Here is a 17,991-nt window from a genome sequence, read left to right as displayed (position 1 = left end):
TGAAGTGTTGTGCCACGGTGAATTTATCAAAATACAATCCAAATATATGTTGGCCTGGGTACGACATTGAATCCCATTAAAATTCTGGGGAGGAATAAAGAGATGATACATTATGATCTAACTGTATCAACCAATAAAGGCATGCATTGCAGTTTGACTGTGTATCAAGGTATGCAAAAACAATCACATAATGGCCATGCGGTTGTTACGTAATTGTAACAGTGGTCACCGTTATGGTGTCACGCATTAGGGAAAAAATGGCCTGTAACGGGCCAATACAGGGTTTTTTTTTTTGTTCTTAAACAAATAATAATAATAATAATAAATGTAACGGCTGGTAATGGTAATGGCCATTACACCCACCATTACTGTTACGGAATACCATGTCTGTATCATATGCCAACCCTACCGTTACGAAATACCATGGTTTTTATCATATGCCTAGATGAATTCATTACGGTATGTGCCCAATAGGTTACAATGAACCTTGATACATACACACATTGCAACAATGAGGAGATAGGTAACATTTTTTTTGTTCTCATCTGGAAGAAAAAAAGTTCTGTAGAACTTCATGAACATGCATGATTATACATATTAGCACACATCAGTAAACAATAATTGCCCTTAGAAAGGAGATTCGGGAATGCACAAGTATCAATTCTCGTTTCAAACAAACATTCCATCTTGAACACAACTCCTTGTTGACAAGCCAGGACCCGATATACTGTTACGTAAGGGCCCAAAGATCGATCATCTAATGCATTATAGGTACAGGTAAATCAGCACATAATCAATTTTTAAGAACTCAGCTGTTTCACTTATTATGTTATCTGAACTGAGAGATTCTCAGATACCAACCTCATCAAGCATAGGTTGGAGCAAGACACTCATCGACCATCTCCAAGAGGTTGGGATTTTCCAATGCCGCTGCTACCCGTTCTTTATCATTCAACTGTTTATTGACTGCATGTTTTAAAAAAAACGGCAACAGCAGTATTACAAACTGCCCTGTACTTCAGAACAAGAGGACAAAGCTAGAAAAAGATTGAGAAAAATGAATACCTGCAGCTTCAGTGGCATGAGTTCCAGGTGCCACCCTAATATCCACCTGCAAGCAAACATGGTATGAGGTTCAAATCCAGGGCATTTTGCTGAAATTTTCAATTAAAAAAGGACAACAAAAAACACATGAAGTCATGAAAGTTATTATTATTATTATTATTATTTTGAGAGAGAGTTATGAAGTCATGAAAGTTGTAAGAGAATGACACTAATCATGCAATGAGAAAGGACATGAGCATACTTGCAGGACCATCCGATCAACAAAAGGCTCCAAGATTGGCCCAGATTGCTGGCCCATCGAAGATCAGGACCATCAGATTAAAAGAACAAGCTGTCCAAGGGCTCCTACTTCAAATGTGGGCCACATTAAGGTTCCAGATTGAATTGATTGAAAATCTGTACCACATGCATGGTCCAACAGAATATTTGATCTGAACCAAACTGAGGGTATTGGCAGCCCACAGATACAGTCGGATTACCCCGATTATCGGCTGTGGGTCCAAAAGGTCCAACAACAATTCATTTGGAAAAAAAAAAAAAGGTCCAACAATGCAGTCCTTTTAGTGTTTTTTTTTAAATAAATAAATAATCCACAGACATAATATTGGTTAAGGGCCGCACAGCCTATAAAGACCATGCGGTTGGATGCATATTCATAGCAATTTTTAAGACTAATTACACCCTTAGATTCCACAATCTTGACAGGAAAGCCCAAAAGTGGACTCTGGATAAAAATCCAAAGTCTTCTAGTTTATTAGACTATAAAAATAATGAAGAAACCATCCAATTGGAATGAAGGGGGGCGTAGGAGAACCTAACGGCCTTTTAGGAGTTAAAATTCACTAGACCAAATAAAAGCGCTCCAATAAAGGAAATAAGGAAAAACAAAACAAAACAATTTCATTCACTCAAAATATCATCATTATAGCATGTCTATTAAGTCTCAAGAGTCCATATGTACAGCTATATATATATATATATAGCATACAAATTCCGAACTAATGCAACAACAAAAAAGGAAAACTTAATTCCCAGCGGACCTAGGCTCCTAGCTTTTTTTCTCTGTGTCGACTCTCACTTGCATGGCATTTTTAAAAAAATCTTACAACCAAACGGCCCAAAAGGGAAAAAATAATTACAACCCACAATAATCATGCTTAAATGACTATGTGATCTTGCTCAAGTTGGCTTTGGAGGGGGGTAAATTTTATTAACAAGGGAAAGAAGCCAAGAGGCTCAACAAAGCCAGCCAAAAGCAGGATGATGAGGAATCATACAGCAAAGATAACAGAATCTCACCCCCAATGCACCAGCTCAGATTTGATAGAACTACATACCCTATTTCTGAAAGTGACTACCTACAAGTTATATGTTCAAAAGGATCTAGATTTTATAAAGTGTCAAAAATTACAAACAGGAGGAAATTCACCAATAAAATGAATAGAAGCAAATTAACAAACAAAAACTTTAGAGGAAGCTCATTGAGGTTTATGATAATTCAAATGATCATGGAATCAATACAAGTGGAGGTGAAGTTTTGGACTGGGAGAAACATCTTGGATTGGTTTTCTAGCTAGAAAAGTCAGAACTCAGAAGATACAACGCATCCTGCTCAAAGTATATTGAGAGGAGCATAAGAACATGCTCCTTGATACATATTCAACATCGTCCCTGATTTAGCAATCACATGACCAAAATACACCGACATACAATTTGATGTCCCCATCCATACACCAAATATCGTGGAGGTTTTTTTTTTTTTCCATACAAGAATGTGACAGATGGTTAGGTGTGAAATAATCAAATGATGAAATTGCCATTAATTAAATGTTTAAGAATGCTCCAATTGTCATTAGGGAAAACAGAAGCAAGAAACCAAAACAAAGCTGGAAGATTTTATACTGACAGGTAGTTAGGTGTGAAATAATCAAATGATGAAATTGCCATTAGTTAAATGTTTAAGAATGCTCCAATTGTCATTAGGGAAAAAAGAAGCATGAAACCAAAACAAAGTTGGAAGATTTTATAAGTTCTGTTGTCTGCATTGGTAGCTGGAAAGAGGCATGGCATTACAACATATTGGCTGCACGTGTTACATGCCCCATGTCCCACCATGTGTCTTATACACATATGATAGAAAGAATAACCGATAGCCAGCAGTGTCATCTTGACGCAATTAGTTTCTCAATAGAACTACAAAAAACTTCAACATATCCAGTTCCTTCTCCAACCTTAGCTTACCAAAAGTGAGCAATAAGCAACATACCTTGTAACGAGAAGGCAGACTACGCAATAGTTTGACACGTATGCAAAGACCAATCACCGTAGCCATACTGCAATGTTCAACCGTAGGAGTGAATGTGACCCTGTTTCAGAAACCAGGCTGTCATTCTTTTAGCACACCAACAATGAAAGACATGGCAACAAACATGATTGAAAATGCAGTGTAACTACAGGACAAGTTAAAAGCAGCATAAGCCATGGACTTGCCTAACATGACTTTGCTCATCATTCACCTCAACTGCATCTTCTGTAATCACTTTCAATTCCTCAAGAGAATAAGGATGTTCTGGATCTTTGATATCTCTAACATGATTTAAGATTGTTATGGAAAAACATTCTCATCCCACAAATATTACATACATACATAGTCAGGCATATCGACATAGACAGGGCTCTATAACTCAACCAATAACTGCAACCTAAATGATGGAAAGTTATTGCATTTAGATGACTAAAGCATAACATCCAGATAAACATTATGACCAAGGAATACAATGAAAGGAGAAAGGATAATTTTGTGGAGAGAATAACCAATATAAAGACCAGGGGACATATTACAAATAATCACCAACAAAATAAACAGTCCAAAGGATGGTGCAAATATGACTTATCCAACCAGATATAAGAATTAATGGTTTCACTTGTTGCGTAGTACATTCACAAGAGCACATGCATCTATGGGGTTCCTATATCCAGTGATGCATATTTAAATACAGGCAAGACATCAAATGAAGATGCTGAGTGAATGAATGTGCATATCGAGGTTGAAAAATCTTGAGACTCAAGCTCAACTCAGCCTCCCAAAAATTTGAAAGGTGACTCAGGCAGGTCAGAAGTTTTCATATACTTGATAAACAAGAATATATGGATGTATGTAATGTGTATTAGGTATATATACTTGTGTGTGTGTGTGTGTGTGTGTGTGTGTTTGTTTGAAAGGTATATATACTTATGTGTGTGTGTGTGGGTACACATGCTCACACAAACATATGAACATACCACATACATACATGGGAGGAGTAAATGTTCATCCTCCCAGGTTACTACCATACAAGTGGCACATGTGTATGATAATCTGAACCTTTTTTATGAATATATCTGAACCATTCACTTATTGTTGGCTTCATAATGGACCGTAGACTTGGGTTCGAGCACGTAGCTCTAGCTCAATGTAGCATGTGTTTCAAAATTGAGTTCTTGGGTTCGAGCCCATAGCTCAATGCAGCATGTGTTTCAACAATGAGGTCTCAGGTTACAGCGCACCTTACCTTAAAATAAAAATAAAAATAAAAGAATGAAACACAGACCATAAATACACTGATCAGACAATCCTAACCATGTAAAAGATTTTGTACAAAAATCACCAACTGCTTTTAGTGATTTTGTATGACATTACTTGAATGTTTAGCACTATCCAATAGATGTAATTTGTCTGTGACACATTCAAGGTTTTTCTTGATAAATGAACTGTTCGGATCATCATACACATGCCTTGTGTATGATAAAGCAGGTTAACTAGGTGTAGTCTTTGCATCATATTGACTTTCCCAACAAACATACCAGAACGATGTGATCCCTAGTTTTCTATTGACATCCAAATCAATATGGAAGGACAATAAGACAGTCATTCACAAAACCATGCTAAGATCAAAGGATATCAAAAACTTCCAGCGAATCAATAGGTTCCACGGCATACTCATCTGCATCACTCGGGGAACTCCGGACCCGACGCTCTTTCCTTTCGTAGACGACCGGATTGGCATTGATCAACCCAGAAACCATTTCGAAAACTTGAAACACATAGAATGCAAAAACACCCTTTTTCTACCTATTACTGCAGAAAGCAGAACCAACCATTTTATAAATTAAAAAGGGAAAAAAATCAAAATTAATATATTTTTCATGAACAAACTAAAACATCTGCCATTTCCTTATTTCACAAAACAAGATTTATCAATCAGTGACCTATTCTTTGATTAAAAACAAGAGGAACTTTAAACCCATGGCCCAGAGATATGTGTAGTATCCAACGGTCCTGGAGTTCCGACAAGTAGGGCCCATGGATTGATGGGCCTGCTTTGGATAGCTCATGCTGCAAAGAAATCTACAAAGGGGCAACCGTAACCCATCGAGGTTGGCATTCAACAGAGAGAAAAGGCAAACTGGAAGACCAAGATCCTTCAATCAGGGAAGAAACAGTGGACCACCTGTTGATCCACTGCGCGTTTGCCTGCTCCATTTGGACAGATATCCTCTCCTGTTTCAAGGTCAGCTGGTGTTTCCCTAGAGATGTGGACCTGCTTCTCAAGGCTTGGCACGGTGTAAGAATAGGCAAATCGAAATCTCGGCTATGGCGGATGGTGATTCTGGCTATATGGTGCGCTGTGTGGACAGAAAGAAACAATCGTTGTATCTGAAACGAATCGAAGCCATCCTTCTTAGTGGCTTCCTTCATAAAATGTCTGATCATTGAATGGGCTTCCCATATGGATGGGATCAATGTAGATTTAGCCTTCCTTGAGGCTTAGTTAGTTTCTGCTCCCTCAGCAGATTCTTCCTTTTTGTTCTTTCTATTCCTTTAATTTAGGTTATCTTTCAAAAAAAAAAAAAAGATCCTTCAATCAGGGAGATTTTGGGGCAGGGTTCATCATGGTATGGCCCATCAGACCAATGGTCAGAATTACAGAACTCTGAGGCACATTTGTAAGAACTCGGGACCCAAGGATTCTATACATTCCTCTCAATTAAAATAAAAATAAAAATGAGAGAGAGAAGAAAACTTTGATACTTTGCTGGAGTGTAATGGATAATATGCATGCATTGAGAAATTGTAAACCTGGCATCAATGTTTTAAATATCGTTATCGTGTAATGTATCACACCCTTGGGATAGGGATAAATATCGGTTATCACATGGGAATTGGGATATATTGGTTGTATCGCGTAATGTATCGTTGTTGTCTGGAAACATGGGAACATTGAAAAATTGGTCGAATGTTTCAATGAAACTTCAGGGTTTGTTAAAAAGACATCAATACACACTTAGAAATCAAAACATTACCAAAAAAAAAAAAGTGCATATAATAGGGGTTTACTTTGTATGGGGTCCTAATATATGTGATTTCCCACTGAACTGATGCAAGTATATTTAAAGTCTATTCATATAATTTATAAACGTAAGAAGACATGTATGGAAACACAAGCAATACATTCAAAAGCAAAAGAAGAATCACTAGATCAGGTTACATACATGTTTAATTTTGTGTTTGGATAGAAAGAAAGCAACTGATTTGTGAGAAATTGAGAAATTTTATTTTTTCTTACATTTTTGCAATTTGACCCATCTCTCCCATATCTCGAAATCAAAGTTCAAAATCCATAATTTTTCATGGAAACCATGAAGAATCATATATTTGTAACCATTTGACACTGGTTTAACGTGATTTAGAACAAAAATATGGATCAAAAATTGAAAATGCTCACTAGATTGATTAGGTGGGATATATCGGCACTACCTGTGTGTTTTGTATCGCGCAGGTAGGATACAAGACCTGTGTGTTTTGTATCGCACAGGTGGGATACAAGATATATCATGGGATATACCGACTGATATCGTCAATATTTAAAACACTACTTGGCATACAAGTAATTCAACTTGAACCTCCCAGTTTAGATGTATCATAAACCAAAAATTACATTTATTTTATGATATAACAGATTGATGGCATGGTGCGCCAACCCGGCATGTCAACCTGGGACTCAGGTGAGTCTACTCACCCTGCTGCCAAGTGGTGACTAGGCTGAGATGCACTCCAATTGCACATGATTCAGGGCTGACTCACCCAAATCAACCAATTCTAAGTGCGAGTCTGTTGATTCACTGGAGTAGAGACTTGGACGAGTCAAGCTTTAAAGCAAACCAATCAAGGCCAGCTCCCAATTCTATTTTACTTCGCCAATAAAATTGATCTTATTCTTTTAGTAATAGTAGTAGTAGTAACAATAACAACAACGACAACAATAATAATCTAAACCTTAACCCCACTAATTTGGTTTGACAACATAATCCGTTTCCAAGCCTTATCCCAAAAATAAAGAAACACGGTGGATAGTGGAAATCATGCATAACCCCAAAAATCAGAGTTGAAAAAAAATCAGAGAAAAAAGAAAATACATAAACCCAAAAAATAGAGAGAGTGAGAGAAAGAGGGAGAAGAAGAAGAAGAAGAGAATAAGTTTTTAAAAATAAATAAATAAATAAATAAGAAGAGAAAATGCTACAAATAAAATTGATAAAATTACATTACCTTCTTCTTCTTCTTCCTCCTCCTCCTTAGGGTTTCGATAGAGATGCGGGTGCGGGCAGAGAGATGGAGAAAGCTTGTGAAAATGTTAAGAAATCGCGAAACTGCCTTTCAGACGGTATTGCGAACGGTTTCAAAACCTATTAATCTCCTTGTAAAACCAAATCTTAAAACTAAGAGCTAGGGTAAAAATGTCCAGGGCTGAGGCTTCTTCCTCTTCCCAAACGACGGGTGAGAGATCGGGGTCAGGATTTCGACGGAGAAACGGGTTACGTAGACGGCAGCGGACTCGGTCAAGTCCCGCTTACACCGACTTCGTTAGATCGTGACCGTCTGCCCACCTGATGTATTTGTGGTATATCCGCGCCGTCCATCCATTTTTCCACCTCATTTGGGACGCGGATTGCTTTCGCACGAACTTCCTTGGAGGGGAAGGTAGGTGGAGCCCACCGTAATGTTTGAGAAATCCACCCCGTCCATCGGTTTTTCCAGATCTTGTTTGGACATGGGCCCAAAAATGAGGCAGATCCAACACTCAAGCTGGCCACATAATAGGAAATAGTGAGGATTGAATGTGAACGGTTGAAATATTCGTGGGGCCATAAAGATTTTGGACCAGGTTAAAATTTTGTGTTTTGAGTGACCTTATGAGCCGTATGGATGACATATAAACATCACGGTGGACACAGGAAGGCTTCAACAGTAGGCAGTTCGCTGCCTGCTTTTTATGTCATGAGGCCCACTTGAATCTTGGATATACTTTATTTTTGGGTTCATGTCCTAAAATGATACGACAAAACAGATAGACCGGGTGGATGTCTCACAAACATCACGGTGGGCCCCACTTGATATCTATGTTATTCCTTTATCAAGGCTGTATGTAGAGGTGTCAATGGGCCAAGCTTGGGCCTGAAAAATCAAAACTTTAAATAAGCCAGCCCAATGGGCTGAGACTACCCCAGGCCCGGCCCATTGACAACTCTAAGCTGTATGACACAATCATCATAAACATTACGGTTGACCCAAGGAAGCTTTTAAGGGTGCGCTCAATCACCACCGTTTCCTGTAGCATGGTCCACCCCGTGTTTTTTTCGCTTCTCTCTGGATTATCGGTGATATCGTGGATTATTTTGTATTCTTTGCGAGAAAAAATTTGAAAAAAAAAAAAAACTTTGATTTTGGTTATACCTGGTCAATGGTTGATTGGAACTCGGAAGAAAAGAATCTCGTGGATATCAATCGACAGCTCTCGTCTTCGATAGAGGTAAAGAAATCAGAAATTTTTACTTTTTATTCGTTCAATTGGAAGATTGATGTCATGAATACATGATTTTGAGGAAAAATCGAAGATTTTGTAAGATTAATTTCTTATTTTTGTTGGATATAAGATTTTGAAACCCTCGATTGAAAATCTCCCTTTCTTAACCGAAAACCCGTCTTCGCATACGAAATCCCTCTTTCTTTCTTTTTTGCTTTTATGCTTCGGAATTATGAAAGCAAACTGCATGGTGCGCTTTAGCATACTGAGTAAATTATCTGGGCCAACCATGAATGCATATGATTTATCCACGCCCTCCATTCATTTTTCCAGCTCATTTTAGTGGTAAATCCCAAAATTAAAGCATATCCAGAGCTCCAGTGGACCACACCACAAGAAACAATGAGAATAATGATTTTCACCGTTGAAACCTTCTTGGGGTCCACAGTGATGTTTGTTTGCCATCTGAAGGGTTAAAAAAAATATCAGCTTGATTCAAAATTTCTGTGGCCCTGAGAAGTTTTTAATGATATGCGTTGAATTCACACAGTTTCCTGTAGTGTGGTCCATGAAGATTTGAATCTTGTTCATTTTTCGGATCACGCACTAAAATGAGCCTTCATATATGATGGACAGTACAGATTTAAGGCACATACTTCACAGTGGGTCCCACAGTCAGGGATCCACCGACCTCAGTAGATTTTGGGATCCACCCAAACCGCGCCAAAACGGAAGCCGATTGCGTGCTGAGTACTCTGTGGGGCCCACCTTAATTTATGTATTTGATCCACTCTATCCATCCATTTTTATTAGATAATTTTAAGGCACAAAACAAAAAATGAAGCATATCCAAAACTTAGGTGGACCACACCACAGGAAACTGTGTGAATTGAATGTTTACCATTGAAATTTTCTTGGGGTCACAAAAGTTTTGTATCAACCTGATATTTCTGTTTTTTATTCATCCATGTCCATGTGATTTTATGAACAGTTTTGATGACAAATAAACATCACTGTGGGCCCTAAGAAGATTTCAACGGTGGAAATCATTATTCCCACTCTTTCATAAGGTATGGTAAACTTGAGACTTAGATATGCTTTAATTTTGGGGTCAAGTCATAAAATAAGATGGAAAAATAGATGGACAACATGGATAAATTAATTACATTCGCAATGGGCCTAACAGAGTTTACTCCGAATGATAAACTGCTAACGTTCGCATAGACATGAATGGGAGCGGATCAGTTGTTCCCGGTAACAGCTCACTAGGTGTTACGCTAACTGTGTGGGGCCCGCCTTTATGTATTTTCTGTGTAACCATGTCTTCCATCTATTTTTACATCTCATTTTAGGAGGCCATCCCAAATCATAAGAAGATCCAAATCTCACGTGGACCATACCAATGGAAAAGGTAATGAATAATTATTAAAACCTATCCTTAGTCCACAATATTTTTGGATCAATATAATCTTTCTACTTTCTCATCATCCGGATCTTCTTTACTTTATCAAGAAGTTGGATTGCAAATAAATATTGTGAAAATTTTATGATGGGCCCTTTCTAATTTTTTATGGCGAGGCACCTAATCACCACTATTTCCTATGGTGTGGTCTAGTTGAGATTTAGATATGCATAGTTTTTTGGCACCCGGTCCTAAAATGGACGGCAGAAACTGTTAAACGGCATGGATATTCAGCAAATTATCAAGGTGGGCCCCACGGTAGGGGTAACACCCACTAAGTTGTTAACTGCATAACACCTAATCCATTCCCAACATAGATGACTACCAACAGTGTGTAGCCAATGGCTATTGGACGGTGCTCTTTGAGCCCCACTATCATTTTTGTATTTTATTTACGCCGTTCATTCATTTTTCCATGTCGTTTTAGGATAATTTAAAGTGGGCTACAAGCCTACGACACTCAATACTCATGTGGGTTACAACACTTGAATTTCGAGTTTTAAGATAATTTTACACCTTTATTTGGCCTAATTAAGTGTTTTATTTGATATAATTCAATGATATATGGTGAAAATGTGATGGCCCACTTAATGGATGGGGTGGATCTAATGTTTGTCCCAACTCTCAAATAGGATCAACATTCTACATTACCCCGAAGAAAAATACATTTAATTTTTTAATTCATTTACTTTTACATATATTACTTATTATATGCTAGCTACATTATATAAACTCATTTTAGTTATTATTGGAGTAATTTCTTACGGGAACGTCCGCATTTTTAGGCCCCATTAAATGAAAACTTATTATTTAATGTATTTTTTTACAAATTTTTAATTCCTAAATATGAAAATATGTGTATTTACGCATGTCCGTAAGTTTCACTGAAAAATTCTATTGTTATTTTTATGTTTTCACATTTTTCTCCGCATTTCTGATTATCGACGTTAACGATATTATATCTTTATTTCCGGCCAGTGAAACTTGTAGCGATACCGACAACTCAAACACCAAATATTTGGATTAACTTCATATCTTGTGCCAATGCCTAAAATGATCTAGAAAAATAAATGGACGACATGTATATACAAACCAGACATCAAGGTGCACCCCACAGTTAAGGCCTACTTGAATTGGCTCCATTAGGAGAGAGAGTTGGGATTATGGGAAGGAAATGACCAAAATGTCCTCTTGCGTTTAAAATCCATATCATTGAGAGGCATTATAGGTGTATAATCACAACCATTGGTTGCCAAGCAGCCACATTTTTCATTGACCAAAATACTTTCATTTTCTTCTGAATATTCATTTAAAGTCCTTGTAAAACCAAACATTTTAATCCCTTGCAAATTGATAGCATGGGTAATTTGTACACAGTTATTTCTTCTTCTTCACTAGACAAATCTATTGAGTTAGATGAGAAAAACAGGCATTCACACATTCAAAGAGAGAAATGGTTGAGCTTCAGAGATTCAAAGAGAAAAATGGGAGGAGAGATGGGCAGAGAGCTTGAGAGAGAGATCGGCTAGGTCTTGTTTCTAAAGGGTGCTGGTTAAATCCCGACTGGCCACTGAAAGAGTGCAGGTAAAATCCTTCTTTTTTTTTTTACACGCACCCACTCAAACCACATGAGCAAAATCCTATCCATGAATTGTTAAGCACACACAATTATCCATTTTGAAAATGACCTTGCTTAGATTTTTAAATTACATTTGTCTCTGTTAATTATAATGTCAGTAGCAAATGTCACATCCAAGTAATTTTAGGAGACGGTTAGCCTTTGAAATTTAAAATAATAGTATTTAAAAACTTTTGAAAATATGAACACTCGTAAACCAAGATTTTCCAAGTAAACATGCAACTTGGATTTTACCCACTTTTCTTCTTTCCTTTCATTTTTCTCTTCCCTTCAAATATTTCTCTAGATCTTTCTCTTCCTTCCTTTCTCCATATATGGTTGCATGTACTACTTCCTTTAATCTAAATAAATTTCATGGGATGAACCCTTCTCTAAAACTAATTGTGGAAGTAAAAATGTGCAATGGTATCCGTGTTACATATGATAGAGAGTAGGTGTATTAGCACGTTGCATGAAGAGAGAAAGGAAGAGGGAGGTACCCACGTAGTTTCTTTCACTATTATAAGTTAGATGACTTATGTGCATGAAATCTATGCTGTCCATCAGGTGATCACACATTGTCTGGCTTGATGATTCAACTCTCAGGTGGGCTACCCTATAAAATTATACCAAAAACCTCTAAATTTATATAGTATGGCCCACTTTAAGTCCTAGAATATTGTGATTTTTGGATTATTTGTTCATCATGACAAGGCATGTCAAATGAATGGATTAGACGGTCCTTGCTCTTGCTCTGGTGGTAGACTCTTAGGAGTTTCAACACCTGGTCAAGGGTTCGAGTACCCATAGGTGGTGAAATCCCACTACAGCGCATGAGTGTGCAGTGGTGTGTGTGTGTGTGTGAAAAATAAGAATAAAAATAAAATGAGTGGATTAGACAGCGCACAAACACCACACGAGGCCCTACATAAAACTAATGGTGGCATTCTTTTTTAATTGTTTCCTATAATGGCCTACATTAGTTTTGGATGGATTATCATCCAGGGTCCAGGCGGGGGCAGTATGCAATCTGCTTCTAAGGCTTATTGACCATGTCGGTCCCAAGGCTATTCATGTCTTGATCAGGGTTGAATCTTTCCATCGTCACTTCTACTTAAACTCGTGGAAAATTTTGACGATATTCTTGTGATTAAACACTTCAATGTTATTGTGAAATTATTCGGCGCATAGATGTGCAGGGAAATTTCTCTTTGAAATCTACCATCTCTGCAATTTTGTCTAGATTAAGGGGAAATCCCTAAGCACTCGTTTAATGCACGGTTTTCTTTTTAAGCACACTCAACATGAAAAAAAGAAGAAGAAGAAGAAGAAGAAGAAGGTTAATGGGTAAAAATATGACCTTCCAAACTCATGCTAGGGCATAGAAGAGTCTTGTCCTTGATAGAGTGGGATGGTGGAACAGGATTCATTTAGCCAACCCCAATTAATTGGGATAAGGTTCAGATGGTGATGATAATATCGTCTTGCAGTGCTCCCAGCTTATGGATGGCCCAGATCTCACATGTGCCAAAAATAGTGCCTTCAATTTCTTCTTGGATCATCGCCTTACACTTCTCCCTCTACTTTCTTCCCCAACCAGTCAAGGCAGTAAAACAGGCCTGCAAATGATCTCCTCCACGCATACCAGCTTTCTAACAGAAATCCATGTCAAAGCAAACCATATGCTCCCTTTCCTTCTCTACACTTTAAACCAGGAAGTTTTGGTAAGCTTGTTCCTGGAGCCTTCTCTCAAACCAAGTGATGATCCAAACTATTCATCTAAAAAGTTCCCACTGTACATGGTCCATTTTCTCTCTTTTTTTAACTGGCAACAACAAACAAAAAATTATATTAAAAAGCCCCAAGGGGGGGAAAAGAAACAAGCTCTATCAAAGTAATCAAAGCAATGGAAACGAGTATGACATACACAAAGAAGCTCTCTGAACACCTTAGCCAAAGAATCAGCCATACAAATTGATTTTCAATTAATATGAATATATACAACCTCCATCAGGTGAGAGATAATTCTCAGTCCATTAAGAATAAAAGGCCGACTTCCCGGGAAGGACAGAAGATCTGGAGGGCAATGCTATTGCATTGAGTCTTCCTTTCACCACGAGCAGACTGCTAGTCCTGTTTTTAAGTAACACAATTCCAACTTTGTTTCTACACTATTCAAAGATCCTTCCCAACTGGACCTGACCCAATAATGTAAAAATGACAGAACCAAAACGTCCTACCTAGATGGGCCAGGATTACCGACTGAACTATCATCCATATTCAACTTCCATGATCCTCGAGGGGATGGGCTCAGCAATCGATTTCAGTGGATGGGCCTAGAGACACTACCTCAATTTGCCGAGTCACATTTGATTTCCCAAAAATGTTTGTGGCTAGAGAATCAATCTTTGTAGATTCTTCTATTCTTTACATTGTTACATTGAGTAAAAAGTCTCACTCATCATTGGCCATGGAGGGTTAATCAAAAACAATTGTCAAGAAAAAGAGTTGCAACTTACCTTTGTATCAACAGCGGGGATTTCCAATCTGTGTGACTGTTACCATGCCATCCAGTATGGGAGTTGGGACCTTCCACGTTGAACAATCTGGATCATCAAATGGTGGGGCATCATAAGCAAGCACCTCAGTCCTATGGCAAAAGGAACAAGCCCTGGTAGAAAACACCTTGAGCAATGCCTATGAAGATGGAGAATGCAATGGTGGACGCACCTGAAGTTCCACAAAGGATAGAGGACGAGAGTCCTGATAGCGGACGGGCAACCAGAATAAAAACAAAAAATAAAGAGAAAGGAACAGAGATTCCAGAGTTTTAAGAGACGGTGTGAAGATTAGAGGAGGAGAAGAAGAGTGTGGGAGAATAGAATAAGAGATTAGGCAACCGGCCTGTGGAGCTTGGAGAAGACTCGTAGGTCCCACCCCAACCTTGGTTCTCCGTTTGTAGACTTTGAGGCCCCCATCACCTTCCATGACTGCGATGGTATTGGTGACCACATCCTTTCTGGACTTCAATGAATGGGCCCAAGATCAAGGGTATATGATCATCAAAACATTCCCTGTGAATAAAGATTGGCGGCAAACTAGGCATGTAGCTTCTAATACCCAGTTCATCCAGTGACATTCTTTCCAATGTGTTAACCAGAAATATATGAAACTTGGAGGTGCAAATCTCCATGTCCCATTGTCCCGTCAACATTCCCAATGATGTTTTAGAAGAAGTTAGATTCAGATGCATTGCTGAATTGAATTGCACTTATCAATCTAGACTGGTGGGAAAAAAAAAATGTGTGGAAAATAAAACACTTTATTGAGATGTGACATTTTCTGCCCATTGTGACAGTGAAGTTACGTATGGAAGACTGTTTTCCTTTCTATGGTTTTCCTTTAAAAAAAGGATGTTTTCAAAAATCCTCGTAATCCTTATTTCCATTATTTCCATACTTTTTGAGAGAGATTTTACTTTTTGACCATCAACAATTCCACATTTCCCTAGAAATCATGAAAACTAAACCTTTTTAGGGTTCTTTCTCACAGTTTTTTTAGTATGTGATTTTTTCCTTTCTAAATCTACTTTTTAGATTCCACCAATCCAAATAAGTCGAGGAGGAAATAACCAAATTCTAATTGTTCACCTTCAAGTGGAGACTTGAAAGAAACATAATCCGAATTTCAAGAATACTCCCTTGTTACAAATAGTAGGAACATGTTAGCTTTTGCCATTTCCTCTTGATTAATAAACTGAATGATGACAACTCACTTTGCTTTTGGATCAAAATGCAATCTTTACAAAAACAAAAAAAAACAAAAAAACAAAAAAACAAAAAAAGTGCTCTAGAGGTTTGCCAATCCTGTATGAGTGCATGAGCATCCCTTTGACAAGCCAGCCCATATGCAGATGCGGTAAGGGTGCAGGATCCAACCTGTCCCTCAGGTGCGCATGACCACCTAGATGCTACACAACAAAAGGATGGATAAATAAGACTTGAACAAGTTTCTATAAGCCGTCCAATTGTTGTCAACATCATGGCCCACCTGATGATTGGAGCGTCCTGATTTTTAGGGCATCCACATGGTGGCACCCACCCATCCAGTGGACGACCTGGATCCTGCATAATGGGCCGCATGTAGAAGGACTAACTTACACACACTTTAGGATTAGCAAACCACGAAAATACTAAAACAGTTCTTTGTGAACATTAAATCCAGGCCCAAAGGTCACCTTAATAAAGTCTTCCATGATCAACTAAGAGATTCCTTTCTCTTCTATACTGTCTGCTAAATGTGGTTGAATTTCTGACCTGTAAATTTTAGTTCGAAGACTTACAAGAGTTTGATTCTCCCAACGCCAATGTAAGGTACCAAGCCAAAAACTATATCCAATATGGTATAAATAAACCCTGAGTGAAGTCACAGACAAGCGCAAAGAGGCTTCAACAGCAGCACTAATTAGTAAAGTGCAAATTCCATCAGATTAGTAGTTAGTAAAGAATTTATTTTCAAGAAACAAATTCTCTGAGAAATTGATTCTGTTGGTCAGGGCTTGGCAATTGGTAATGAAATTCTGTGGAATCCACAAACTGTGTTTGGGCAATTGGAATTCATTCCCTTGGAAGGTCTATTTATAAAACAAATTCAAAAGTATGACCACTATGAGTGTATTCATTCCTCTGGAATTTGCAAGCTACTCTTAAGCCAGGAATTAGAAGACTGACCTTTTTCTGGGATTGAATTCAAACCGATCTTTCTCAGGTTACCAAACACTAGAATTTGCCCTACTTAAGGATTCCATCTTGAGTTTCGTAGTTTTCTGGGTTGCCAAAAGCAAGAATTTACCCTAGTTCAGGATTCCATTTCTGCAGTGTACTATTTCCAGGTTGCCAAATGACCCCTAAAAATAAAGGCTTAAAAAGGCCGTCTAAAGTTTCCTCTAAATTTACATCTTGCATCTCTAAAATGTCTGTTTTGCTGATGAACCAGATCTCAAGATATAAACCATGGCTAGGAACCAAGGAAGAAAGAAACGTAGGAAAACTAAAATCTCTTTCAGGAAATCTTACAACGGAGAAAATGGCGCTTTGTTTATCTCGAAAAAAGGTTGTTCTTCAACTCTTTGAAATGCTAGGCTCAACTTATCATCAAACTTATCAAATTGATCTCAAGATGGTTAAAAAAAAATATTGACCCTTGAACCATTTCGAACACCAAGTATTGTGGTACATATATCAAGAAAAACCAGATGGACAGACACTTGATATGGCAGGTTTAGCAGAGGCAGTTTGGAAATTCTGGGGAGAATATACTGTGATGTAAAACAGTCACTGAATCGGCAATCATTACAAGCACTCAACAACTTGGGTTGTCGTTCAGCAAGATAAAACGGACATATCGTAGCAGAAAAATATATAGCTTTCCACTTATGATCGATCCCAAAAGGTCAGCCACTTCCTTGATGTACTTGTAAAATCATAACTGATGTTATAGCACAGCATTTTCTCTGTTAATTTCAAACTGACCCTTAACCTAGTTGTACACCACACACATATAGTTGTAGTCATATGCAAAGCATCTGCCAGAACTTAATCTGCCCTTATATTTCCACTGTATCATAAGCAAGCCACTAAAAATACAATGCTACAACTTACAATAAGTAACCCCTGCTAAGATAATAGGTAGACCCCACAGACAGGTAAGAGCCTAAAAATCACATGGATTGACAATCCTAAACATTCATTTGGATGATTTTTTTTTTAAAAAGAAGGTAAATGGATAATGAAGAAAAAAAAGAGTCAAACCTGAGTTCGGTTGAGCGTCTGTTTTTTCACCACAAATCCTTGTGGAAGGGTTAGGATTGTCCAATCGGATTGCATTCTGGCCTCACAGAATCAATGATTTGGACCATCATATATATGTGCAGCTTGAACTTGGATAAATTCACTGATAAATTAGCAAACAAAGTGTAAGAGCTGGATAAAATGGAGCAAACA

The 17,991-nt window shown here is 37.9% G+C and overlaps 1 protein-coding gene across 2 annotated transcripts; it reads right to left on the bottom strand.

Annotated features, from left to right (window-relative positions):
- Window positions 1-560: 560 nt before the first annotated feature.
- Window positions 561-8,863, bottom strand: LOC131247985 (protein AE7). Of its 2 annotated transcripts, none has more exons than XM_058248010.1 (6): window positions 8,840-8,863; window positions 5,007-5,182; window positions 3,556-3,661; window positions 3,332-3,431; window positions 1,066-1,111; window positions 561-966 (listed from the first exon to the last, which is right to left on the bottom strand). In XM_058248010.1, the coding sequence occupies exons 2-6, from the start codon at window positions 5,128-5,130 to the stop codon at window positions 866-868; spliced, it is 477 nt and encodes a 158-aa protein (XP_058103993.1). In that variant the 5' UTR covers window positions 5,131-5,182; window positions 8,840-8,863; the 3' UTR covers window positions 561-865. The 2 variants fall into 2 exon arrangements, with proteins under 2 accessions (XP_058103993.1, XP_058103992.1); XM_058248009.1 differs by lacking the exon at window positions 8,840-8,863 and adding an exon at window positions 7,655-8,459.
- Between the last annotated feature and the right edge of the window lie 9,128 nt (window positions 8,864-17,991).

Source organism: Magnolia sinica, chromosome 6, assembly GCF_029962835.1.
Source record: "Magnolia sinica isolate HGM2019 chromosome 6, MsV1, whole genome shotgun sequence".
NCBI lineage: Eukaryota > Viridiplantae > Streptophyta > Magnoliopsida > Magnoliales > Magnoliaceae > Magnolia > Magnolia sinica.
This window is presented reverse-complemented; position numbering and strand designations above follow the sequence as displayed.